We start from the raw sequence: 12,343 nt of genomic DNA on the forward strand, positions 1-12,343 counted from the left end.
ATTAACAAGACCTTTACCAATGATGCTAAATGTCGGACTGAGGCAGGACGGGCCATATTTCCTGAATTGGTCTTTAAGGCAAACCAAGTGCTGTCCATTCTGCTGTTAGTGGGCACTAGCTGGAGAAATTAATGAAATACCTGCCTTCATTATTTGTAAGAAGACAGCCATCTTCCAAGGAAAGCCTTTCATTGTTGATTATGCGGTAATATAAAAGAAATATATTAGTATCCCTCAAACAACACGTTATCCAGTGAGGCAAAGTGCCTTTGTTGGTGTAAGTTGCCATTGGCAACTGGAGTTCTGCAATGATGTATCCTTGATGAAAATAGTTTCTTTGAACCTTTTCAGTCAAGTTTCTTAGACATTTTTTGGCTCTATCATTCACTATTCATTAAATTGGGTTTTGGGCACATGTATTTCAATGGAAAGTATTACAAAATGCTGGAGTAACTCAGCAGGTCAGGCAGCATCTCAGGAGAGAAGGAATGGGTGATGTTTCGGGTCACGACCCTTCTTCAGACTGAAGAAGGGTCTCAACCTGAAACATCACCCATTCCTTCTCTCCTGAGATGCTGCCTGACCTGCTGAGTTACTCCAACATTTTGTGAATCAGTCTGAAGAAGGGTCTCAACCCGATACGTCACCCATTCCTTCTCTCCTGAGATGCTGCCTGACCCGTGAGTTACTCCAGCATTTTGTGATACCTTCGATTTGTACCAGCATCTGCAGTTATTTTCCCACTATATTACAATGGATATGTCCTGGTTGCTTGACGTCCAGCTCTTTCATTTTCCTACTCACAAGAGGTGGCATTACAAGAGGTTGAAATAAGAGCATGTGCCCTTCTAGAATTTGTGTGGATGATGCCTTTTTTTACCTACTCCCTCAGGGCTCCTAAGGTTGCCTGCAATACTTACAACATCTAGTCTGATGTTCCCACTCAAAAAATGTGCTAACGAGAGCAAAATGGAGGCACCCATCTGAGTAATTTCCAAGTGCAAATTTGGATTTGAGTTCAATTAAAATATCTGCAATGACTTAGGTATTTTTCACCCATGCAAATATCCTCCAAAGAGCTCCGCAACAATCCAGAAATTTACCCTTTTAAATGGTATTGCCTTTGAGCAGGAAACATTACAAAGACCTTCTTGACTTGTTCACAATTGTCCCTGAGAATAGCGTAATTTTATGTTAATTAAAAATGTCAAAAAATATGGTGTCATGAGGATCAACATTAACATGTGCTTTTCTGATGTAGAAAGCAGATCGTAATTGAATGCATTGGCAGTGCACTGTGTGACCTAGGAATGGTTTAGGTTTAGGTTTACTATTGTCATTTGTACCAAGATTCAGTGCAAAGCATTGTTTTGCATGCTATCCAAACAAATCAGATAATACTAAATAGAAGTGCAATCACAGCGCACCAGTTCCAGTTACAAAGTCTAATGTCTGCAAAGGGGTGAAGCTGTTCTAATCAATTATGTTCCACTTTGGGTTAAACTCCTTTTCAAGTTCCAAACATGTCATAAAACACAGTACTATAAATGTCAACAAATATATATTTCATTAAAACCTGAAATCCTCGGGAAGCAAACCAAAGAAAGTAAAGATGGGATGAACACAAAGTGCTGGAGTAACTCAGTGAGACAGGCAGCTTCCCTGGAGAGAAGGAATGGGTTATGTTTCAGGTCGAGAGCCTTCTTCAGATTGAGTCAAGGGAGAGGAACACATGGGGAAGGGTAAGGTGTGAAATCAAAGCAGATGGTCACCAGTGAAAAGGTGCAAGCGATTTTGCAGAAGCCTTACGAAGAAGAGGAGCAATGTATACTTTGAACCCTTAACAGGCAAGGCAGAGGAATTAACTGAACAATAATGAAATTGTAGAGACTTTGAAGAGACTCCAGGATGTGATGGTTGCTTTAGTGATCATCTTATTGCATATAAATTCAAGAGCTGATGGGGTTGAGGGTAATATATGAGAACAGATGGATGATTAGTTAGCTGATAGAAAGCAAAGGATTAGAATAAGCAGATTTATGTTCAGTTTGGTAAGCTAACGGGATGCCACAGTGAGCAGGTGACTATAGTAATGGTTGATATTAAGGGATCAAATGTATTGTAGCTAAAGAAAATCAAAATAAAATAAAAATGGAAATCTGAAGTAGAAACAGAAAATGCCGGAAACACTCAGGCAGCATTGTTTTATCAGTGCTTTCTGACTTTACTATTGTATTGTATTCAGATTTGTTTCTGATATAGAGATAAATCGAGAAGAAAAAATAGTGCAGATGGAGTAAAATGAGGGAAAATGTGAATTGTTTTACATTGGGAGGAAGAAAAGAAAAGGACAGTTTCATTTAAATGGCATGAGACTGGTAAATGTTGGTGTTTAGCAGGATCTGGGTATCTTTGTTGAAGGAGTACCGGAACATATCTGGTGTCAATACAGCAAGCAGTTAAGAAAGGAAATTAAATGTTGATCTTAATAGTTAGGGGGATGAAGTACATAAATAAGGAACTCTTGGTACCACTGTAAGGGACTTTGCTGAGACCAGTTTTTGGTGTCCTTATTTAAGGGAGGAAATTCTTAGATGAATTGCGGCAAAGATTTGTTATATTGATTCTTGAAATGGGGTAAGCTTTTAATGAGGAAAGGTAGTGTCTAATGGAGCTCCTCCATCCTGGAATTTAGAAGAATGAGATAACTACACTGATTTTTTTTTAGTTTAGAGATACAGTGCGGAAACAGGCCCTTCAGCCCACCGAGTCCGCGCTGCCCAGCGATCCCCTCATATTGACACTATCCTACACACACTATGGACAATTTGTACATTTACCAAGCCAATTAACCTACAAACCTGTATGCCTGTGGAGTGTGGGAGGAAACCGAAGATCTCGGAAAAAATCCCACATGGTCATGGGGAGAACGTGCAAATTCCTTACAAACAGCACCCATAGTCGGGATTGAACCCGGATCTCTGGCGCTGCAAGCGCTGTAAGGCAGCAACTCTACCGCTGCGCCACCGTGCATATATGATATATATGATATATGATATCATATATGTGATATATAGGATTCTGCATGAACTTGTGCAGGGTCGATGCTGTGAGAATATTTCTCCTTGCGTGGGAGCAAAAACAACATGGATTTAGTCTCAGGTCTATCTCAGGTCTCCCTTGTAGAAAGGACCTTGGTCACTACACTCTCCTCCCAGCCGTGAATGTACATATGATTTGAAGCATAAGTGTCTCCTTGAGCCCACACTGCCATTTAATAATAGCATTACTGATCTGAATTTAACCTCAATTTACTCTTTTGTCTACCCATGGTAACCTTACACCCTTATGTTTATTGAAAATCTGCTTCCACTGCTTTTTCACCAAGAAGGTTCTAAGCTCTCAATCCGCTGATAGAAAAGTGTTTGCATTATTGTCGTCTGAAATAGGTGATCCCTTGTTGTTAACCAACCAACTACACCGCCGACAAAATTATCTTACAACGGGAAACATCTTTCCACAGCCATTCTGCCAAGATCCCTTAGGAACATATATGTTCAATGTTATATATATGGTGAGTAGGACTTGGCAACAGGTCCTGTTCCTCACTAATTTGTTGCTGAATACAAAATACAATGTATTTGTTTTGTTTGAAAAGCTGGCAGTGCTGGCAGAGGGATGTGGGTGCGAGGTCCGGATTGCTGGTTGATGTATGTGAATTTGCAAAGTCATATGAATATTCAGAGTCTGTCTTGATTGATGGAGATTATTGCGAGGTGATTTATTGGGCACGTTTTCCAGGACCTAAGTACTATAGATTGTAGGGCAATTGACAATGTTTTTGAATTGTATTTAGAAGTGGACTTGGGGGCTGAAATGTGGAATCACCAACCTGGAAGTTTGCCTTCAAATAGCTTGGTCTGATGGTCTGTGTGTATCTGTGTACATTTAACCTCCAAGAAGTTTCTTTTTTGAGCCCCCTTTGCTTCAAGTGCCTTAAAGATGTTTTCTCTTGGCTGCGATAAGGAAGCAACATATCAGGTCATGGATGCAACAATCAACCCTCTATTCATGTTGCAACATGTAGTTCAGGGCAGAATGTTTTGTTAGCTGTTTCATCGCCATTGTTGCTCAAACCATAAGCAGCACATCCACCTGTGAAGTAACATGTTATTGAAAGTGATTATCAAGTTTTTGTACAGTTCACTACATGAACATGGAGACAGGTTTTTGAATTTGTCTGTTTTGTTATGTCTGCTTCACATCTTGAAGGGAATTAAGTTTGACTGATATTTAGGATTAAATTCAAAATAACCTACACCCATTGAGCAAAAAATATTTAACTTTCTCTTGAGTAGAAGGTAAAATTAAAACCAAAACCAAGTTTCTCTTCTGGATTAGCTCAACCCATTAACGATAAAGTGTATAACCTCAGAGGTAGAATTGAATCATAGTACCCCAAAAAGTCAGAGAAATGAATGTGAGAGCCATATTTGTTAATCCTGTGGTAGGTATATTGTCGATTTGGCATGCTGTAGAGAAATAAAACACCTTTACATACAAAATTAGGATTAAGAATTATATTTTAAAGTATGAAAATATTCTAAAAATAGGAATTAACAATTTGAGAAGAATTGAAAAAATAAGGTAAGACATATTCATATGGATAATTATTTTACATACGGATTGCAAGGCTTGGAAAAAATGCACCTCCAGCATGAACTGGCTTTTTCCCCAGTCATTTCCTTGAGAAGAATATTTTAAACCTAAATTGTATGTAATCAGTTTCTTCTTTATAAGCTGATTAACTTCAAGGTTGATTGAATATAAACATTTGAAGAGTATATTGAATTGTTATTTTTAAAGATATTGATATCCATTTAGATGTATAAAAACTATTAAAAATATCAGTTGGATATATTACTTCTTAATTTAATTGAATTTGCTCCAATGTTTCCTTGGGATCGATTAGAAGTGGTTGTTCTTAAATACCATATCTCAATTTAGCAACAACACAGCAATTTTAGATTCCAGTGCAAACATTTAGATCTGAAAAAAAACTAATTTGGTGATGCTTGAAGCATAACTGAAACCAGAAGGAAAGACTGAAAGAGGGAAGACCGGAGGGAGAGAACTCGAGGTAAAGGAACCGCTTGGAGGTAGTGATCATAATATGATTAGCTTTAATCTGCAATTTGATAAGGAGAAGGTTAAATTGTAAGTGTCAGGGTTGTAGTTGAACAAAGGGGACGATGAAGGCATGAGAGAGGAGCTGGCCAAGGTAGACTGGAAAGGGATCCTAGCAGGAATGATGGTGGAACAGCAATGGCAGGAATTTCTGGGCATAATCCGGAAGACGCAGGATCATTTCATTCCAAAAAGGAAGAAAGATTCTAAGGGGAGTAGGAGGCAACCGTGGCTGACAAGGGAAGTTAGGGATGGAATAAAACTAAAATAAAAGATGTATAACACAGCAAAGAGTAGTGGGAAGCCAGAGGATTGGGAAACTTTCATAGGACAACAGAAGGTAACAAAACGGGCAATATGAAAAGATGAAGTACGAGGGGAAGCTGGCCAAGAATATAAAGAAGGACAGTAAAAGCTTCTTTAGATATGTTAAGAGAAAAAGAGTAGCAAAGACAAATGTGGGTCCCTTGAAGGCAGACACGGGTGAAATTATTATGGGTAACAAGGAAATGACAGAAGAGTTGAATAGGTATTTCGGATCTGTCTTCACTAAGGAAGACACAAAAAATCTCCCAGATGTATTAGAGGACAGAGGATCTAGGGGAGTAGAGGAACTGAAAGAAATTTTCATTAGGCGAGAAATAGTATTGGGTAGACTAAATCCCCTGGACCTGATGGTCTGCATCCCAGGGTCCTCAGGGAGGTGGCTCTAGAAATAGTGGACACATTGGTGATCATTTTCCAATGTTCAATAGATTCAGGATCAGTTCCTGTGGATTGGAAGATAGCTAATGTTATCCCCCTTTTCAAGAAAGGAGCGAGAGATAAAACGGGGAATTACAGACCAGTTAGCCTGACTTCGGTGGTGGGAAAGATGCTGGAGTCAATTATTAAAGAGGTAATAACGGTGCATTTGGATAGCAGTAAAAGGATAAGTCCAAGTCAGCATGGATTTATGAAAGGGAAATCATGCTTGACTAACCTTTGGAATTTTTTGAGGACGTGACAAATAAAATGGATGAAGTGGAGCCAGTGGATGTAGTGTATCTAGACTTTCAGAAAGCATTTGATAAGGTCCTGCAGGGGAGATTGGTGACTAAAATTAGAGCACATGGTATTGGGGCTAGGGTGTTGACATGGATAGAAAATTGGTTGGCAGACAGGAAGCAAAGAGTAGGAGTAAACGGGTTCTTTTCAGAATGGCAGGCAGTGGCGAGTAGAGTACCGCAAGGCTCGGTGTTGGGACCGCAACTGTTTACCATATATATTAATGATTTGGAAGAGGGAATTAGAAGCAACACTAGCAAGTTTGCGGATGACACAAAGCTGGGTGGCAGTGTAAATTGTGAAGAGGATGTTAGGAGGTTACAGGGTGACCTGGACAGGTTGAGTGAGTGGGCAGATGCATGGCAGATGCAGTATAATATAGATAAATGTGAGGTTATACACTTTGGCGGCAAAAACATGGGGGCAGATTATTATCTCAGTGGTGTTAGGTTAGATAACGGGGAGGTGCAGTGAGACGTGGGTGCCCTTGTACATCAGTCACTGAAAGTTGGCATGCAGGTACAGCAGGCAGTAAAGAAAGCTAATGGCATGTTGGCCTTCATAACAAGAGGATTTCAGTAAAGAGGTTCTTCTGCAGTTGTATAGGGCCCTGGTAAGACCACATCTGGAGAATTGTGTACAGTTTTGGTCTCCTAGTTTGAGGAAGGACATCCTTGTTATAAAAGGACTGGATAAGCTAGATGCAGGAAAAATGTTCCCAATGTTGGGCGAGTCCAGAACCAGGGGCCACAGTCTTAGAATAAAGGGGAGGCCATTTAAAACTGAGGCGAGAAAAAACTTTTTCACCCAGAGTTGTGAATTTGTGGAATTCTCTGCCACAGAGGGCAGTGGAAGCCAACTCACTGGATGGATTTAAGAGAGAGTTGGATAGAGCTCTCGGGGCTAGTGGAATCAAGGGATATAGGGAGAAGGAGGGACGGGTTATTGATTGTGGACGATCAGCCATGATCACAATGAATGGCAGTGCTGGCTCGAAGGGCCGAATGGCCTCCTCCTGCACCTATATTCTATGTTTCTATGACTGTCCAGTGATACTAGAGTTATACATTGGATTTTCTCATGACTGTACTCCTTTAGACAAAAAGATGGAGTTAATCTACATAATTAAGAAATTGCAAAAAGCAGCACAAATGGGGTGAGGAAATATTCCTTGTCAATCATGAAATAAGGAACATCATCTGATAAATTAGATCCTCCACCTAGACCTCAAGAGTCACTAGTTGGTCACCTGTATCCACATGAAAATTGAATATGTTTGTATTCATTGCTTTACATAAAAGCCATTCATAATGTAATTTCCTTCCAACTAATATCTTGGGAATAAGGCAAAGGGTTCCTAAGGCATAGCTTTGAAAATTTTTAGATGATCGCCTCAACAATCAAGGTTACTTTGGATAAATGTTTTCTTGAACTCGATGAGTATTGACTTTGTTATGTCTGGAGCATCATTCCAATTTCAGCATCTTTGGATGGCAACAAGCCACAGTCTCCTCACTTTTATTTGTGGTATGCAGTGAGAAATAAATGATTAGCTAGGAAATTTGTGGCTGGGAGAAATGGAGCAGTGTTTTTTCTAAAATTACCCATTCTTCAGTGCCCATTCTAAATGCTACTTGTTCTTTAGATCCATAATGAGAAATTCATTTTTATTTTCTACATCGTTGCTTCAGGCACTTTATAGCCTGAATCTGCAGAATAGGTGTTAAATATAGCTTTATGAGCTGGAGTGGAATGGAGATGAGCCATACCTATATGACAGTTTTATTTCCTGAAGAAACAAACCTTCCAAATTTCACTTCCTTTAAATATAGCAATACATTTGTAATTCATCAAATTTCCCATTGTTTAGAGATGATGTATTTTGATGTCCTTGAATATCCTTCCAACCTCCTCATTACCACATCCAGGTTAGAAATCAGAATCAATCTATGCATAACTATGGGGCTGTGTCTGGAACAAAGGGGGAGAAAATGCTTTATACTCCACCCATTACTTAAAGTGAATGAAATCCGATTGCTATGGATTGAGAATTTATTAAACAGCCAAAATGTCAAATTGGGAGCCACAGGTCCATAAAGTGGTGTTTATCTGAGCCCATTGTGATTTTCTGTGTCTTTGCTGCATTATTTTAACTATATTTGCTTGTCCAAGAAAATATTAAACAAACATGAATATTTGGCTAAAGTTAATAATCATTCTAAATTTAATTTAATAGCTTAATGAAGTGTTGGTTTCTGTCTGTTAACAAGTTTATGTTGATGTATAAAAATAATGTATTTTCCTGGTTTGTTACTTGAATATTCAAACTGATTTTCTATACACTTTCTATTCCCATTCACTGTCCTCCTTTCACACATTTTGTATTAAAGGATGCAAATATATATTTTTTCCCAAGTGCCTGCCTGGCTTTAGTAATAATGATAATAGTAATATTACTACTACTAATCATAATAATAATAATGACACCAATGAAGTTTGAGATGGAAATAGTTTCATTTGGATATCTCTCTCCAAAGTCATCTGTTTAACAATAGACTCTGGACCTATCTAACTATAAGCTGTTAATGATTCTCAAAATCAAAGATTTTCATCCCCATTATTGCCTAGAGAACCATCAAAGTTCAAGTGCTATATTATGACAATCTTTACATGCTATTGAATAATTATATAATAATTTGTGAATATCAAGACAAAAATTGAAACCCGAGCAAAATAAGGGCATTTTCAAACTGAAAAATAATTATTCTAGATGGATTCCTGGCAATTTTGTCAGCAGGCTGTTATCCCGTTATCCTGGCCATTTGACCACAGTTGGTTTGTAGCCCATGTAATGAGAAAGGGAAGGAAAATTACTCTCAAATTCAATTAAAAGGTAAAGCTGCCAGGTCATTGAGATTTGGGAGCTGCCCTGATTATTCCAAAATTGATTTCATGTCAAGAATCATCTTTTTGCAACACACAGAAATCTAACTTCTTGCTGTTTAATACAGTTGTCTGTAATTTCTGTTTCTGTCCTTTTCTGTACCTTCCTCTTCTGCATTTTCTTATGTGTTTGATTCTCACAGGGGACGTGGATTACTACTGGCTGGACCATGCGTCTTGGCATAGCAGTGAGGCGTCCCCAATGTCTTTGGTGAGACATGTGGAGCCTTAACATTCAGTTTCCTTTTCATTTCACTATCCTTTGTTTTATTTATGCCTTTGCATGTTTCTTTTCTTTTTTTTATCCCACGCCTGTAGGGAACAGTCAAAGGGGAAAAAGAAAAACTAGTGAGCAGGCAGTATTGTCGGACTCTAACACCTTGTCTGAGATGCAAAAGAAAATGGTGCGATTTGGCGGCCACTCATTGGAAGAGGACTTGGAATGGTCTGAGCCTCAGATTAAAGACTCTGGGGTAGATACATGCAGTAGCACAACACTAAACGAAGAACATAGCCATAGCGAGAAGGTACTAAGTCTGTATAGCCTGCATTCTACCTGCTCATTTGGTCTTTGTTTGCTATCTGTCACTCATTGTAAAAGGACAGGGTCTTTCCAGTGCTAAATGCACATCTATATAAGTGCAGATAAAATAAATTAAAAATCCAAAACTGCTTGCTTTATTGTTTGCTGTTCCTGCAGCAAATTAAATTCTTTATTTTCAAGATGCACAGGAATGTTCAGTTGTACAGTTGCATGGTAGACTTTTAGAAACATTTTGTGTTGTTCATGAGTGATAAGTATGTTCTTGAAACTTCCCAAATTGATTTTGTTTACTGATTGAATATTAGTTTAAAGTGTCCCCTTAACATGATATGATTTTTAAATCAGACTGAGAGGAAAAGTTGGATCTGTTTTGCACAGAACTGTGTTTTTCTTTTTTCCCTTCCACTTTCATGTATGTGAACTTATTTTGGTGCAGTGGCATTTTGGTAGGTGTGTAATAGTATCTGTTTTGCTGTTTGCTTGGTACTTGCTTAAACTTGGTAATCATGGCAGTTGGTGTTGACAGTGGTGATAGCTTCTAAAGTGGGTAGCCTTATTGAGCACTCTTGCCCTTGCTTGCTTTTTTCTCTGCATGCAGCATGAATTAAAGAAATGAGCTCCTGTAATTACACAAACTTTTCAAATGCTTAAAAAATGTCTCAGAGTGGATCTCTTGTCTCACAGTGTACTAAAGTGCACCAAACTCTAATTAGTAATCAAAAATATAAATGTTTGTGTAATTACAATGTGTTCTTTGTTGAATGGAAAACTAAATGTTATTAAAAAATGACTTGTTAGCGCACTAACAAGTGTAAGTATTAAAGACCTGTGTGTTATTGCTTTGACCTCATAGCATCCGGTGACGTGGCAACCGTCCAAAGATGGAGAACGCCTAATTGGTCGAATATTGTTAAATAAACGATTAAAAGATGGTACTGTGCCTAGAGATTCTGGAGCACTGCTGGGTCTGAAAGTGAGTAATACCTGAAGATCTGTGGCTACGTTTAGCTATTAATATATACTTTGGCATGTCAATTAAGTAATTTATTCAATTAATTCATAGAAAGTCTTTGATAATGTACATTAGTATGATCCATGTATTTTTATACATGTGTTTTTCTTGCTGTATGATGTGTTTAATTTAACTGGTTTAACATTTCCTTAATCTGACCTCAAATATGCTACTGTCTGGTGAATGGCTGAAGTTTAAGTTCCACAGGAGTCTCTGTGATATATAGTTGGCCTACTAAATTATGCTGTGTTAGCTTTCTGCCTTTTGTGCAGAATCATTTATTTGATACTGTTTCAAGAATTCTAATAGTTTACTGTCTGATCACAGAAGATGGGGTTTTTTTCTCAGCAGATGTACTTTACATTTCATGTGGTTCAAAAATAGGCTCAATTCCTTTAAATAACCAATTAGAACAATCTCCTTGTAAAACCACACATGAAATAATCTAACAAACACCAAGATATTATATAGTATCAGATGCAAGAATAATCTATACTTTATAGAAGTATATGGTAAGTGTTTAGAGAAAGTAGCTACTATATTGTGGAATCAAATTCATAATTAAGGCAGAATTGAGAATTTCTAGGATTATCACTGGAGGTTGCAGTCTGTAGATTGCACAGTGATATTTTGGTCATCTGATGTGGCAGTGTAGGTTGACCAAACTCTAAAAGTTAATATGAAAATCATTATTTTTGAAAGGTTTCTCTTGCCATCATGAAAGAACACTAGGGAATTGGGAGAATTCACAGGGAATTTCAGACCACCTCCATTTTGCTTATTCTTCTTTGGATCATCTGCCACAAATTGACATCTCCCAGTCAGCCTCTGGAGTTCCTTGTGTCTACACCCTATTGACCATTGATATGAATACCCAAAACCCTCCAGCAGGAGGCAGCACTCACATGCAGTACACACCAATCTCACCTAAGATGCACAGCAACAATGCCAACTCTGTTAGAAACAATAGATTAAAGAATCTGGATGATATCTATGCCAGCTCTCCGCTCCCAGTTATGTTATGCACAGGAATGAGGGAATTCTCCAATATCTTTCCTCCTTTATTTCTATCGAGGAACTATTTTGATTTCACCAAAATTACACCAGGGAGTGTTTACTTACTGTTCTTTACAATTTTAAAAAGACCAACTAATCATCTAAAAATAATTAATGAAATAGTTGAATCATAAATATCATATCCAAAGCATCAGAGTACTCTTTTAGTTTAGTCCATAGAGTTTTTAGGGGGAATTGTTACATGTTCCATAAGTTCTAAAAGTTTTTTTAAATATTCTGAAATCAAATGGAATTCAAGTACTTATGAACTTGTGCCTCATAGCAAAACTAGATGCAAGGAATAGCACACTAAATACCTGTTACCCAGTTATGCACACAGATCAATTTCAATTAAAAAAAATGTAACTAGCTCCAAAACAAACCATGCACAAATACAATAATTAGTCAGTAAACATCTTTTAAAACAAGTAATGATCAAGCATTGATTTATTCCATGTGCAAACACAACTTTGGCATTATATACTGTGGTTCGTTGAAATAATTGCTTGTGCATTCATATCTGCTAGAGGCTTGGGGGCTGAAGTGGATCAGGA

At 37.9% G+C, this 12,343-nt stretch overlaps 1 protein-coding gene across 29 annotated transcripts in view; it reads left to right on the plus strand.

The window, feature by feature from the left end:
- The window catches only part of rims2a (regulating synaptic membrane exocytosis 2a), a 711,765-nt gene that overhangs the window by 375,956 nt on the left and 323,466 nt on the right, over window positions 1-12,343 (plus strand). For 19 of the 29 annotated variants that reach the window (XM_078397846.1, XM_078397849.1, XM_078397851.1 and 16 more), the window contains 2 exons: window positions 9,496-9,704; window positions 10,575-10,694. In XM_078397846.1, coding sequence (XP_078253972.1) covers window positions 9,496-9,704; window positions 10,575-10,694 — 329 coding nt within the window. Of the gene's footprint in view, window positions 1-9,320; window positions 9,389-9,495; window positions 9,705-10,574; window positions 10,695-12,343 lie in introns of all 29 variants that reach the window. The other 10 variants (XM_078397872.1, XM_078397861.1, XM_078397867.1 and 7 more) reach the window with 1 other exon arrangement.

The sequence above is a fragment of the Rhinoraja longicauda genome, chromosome 4, assembly GCF_053455715.1.
Source record: "Rhinoraja longicauda isolate Sanriku21f chromosome 4, sRhiLon1.1, whole genome shotgun sequence".
NCBI classification, from domain to species: domain Eukaryota; kingdom Metazoa; phylum Chordata; class Chondrichthyes; order Rajiformes; family Arhynchobatidae; genus Rhinoraja; species Rhinoraja longicauda.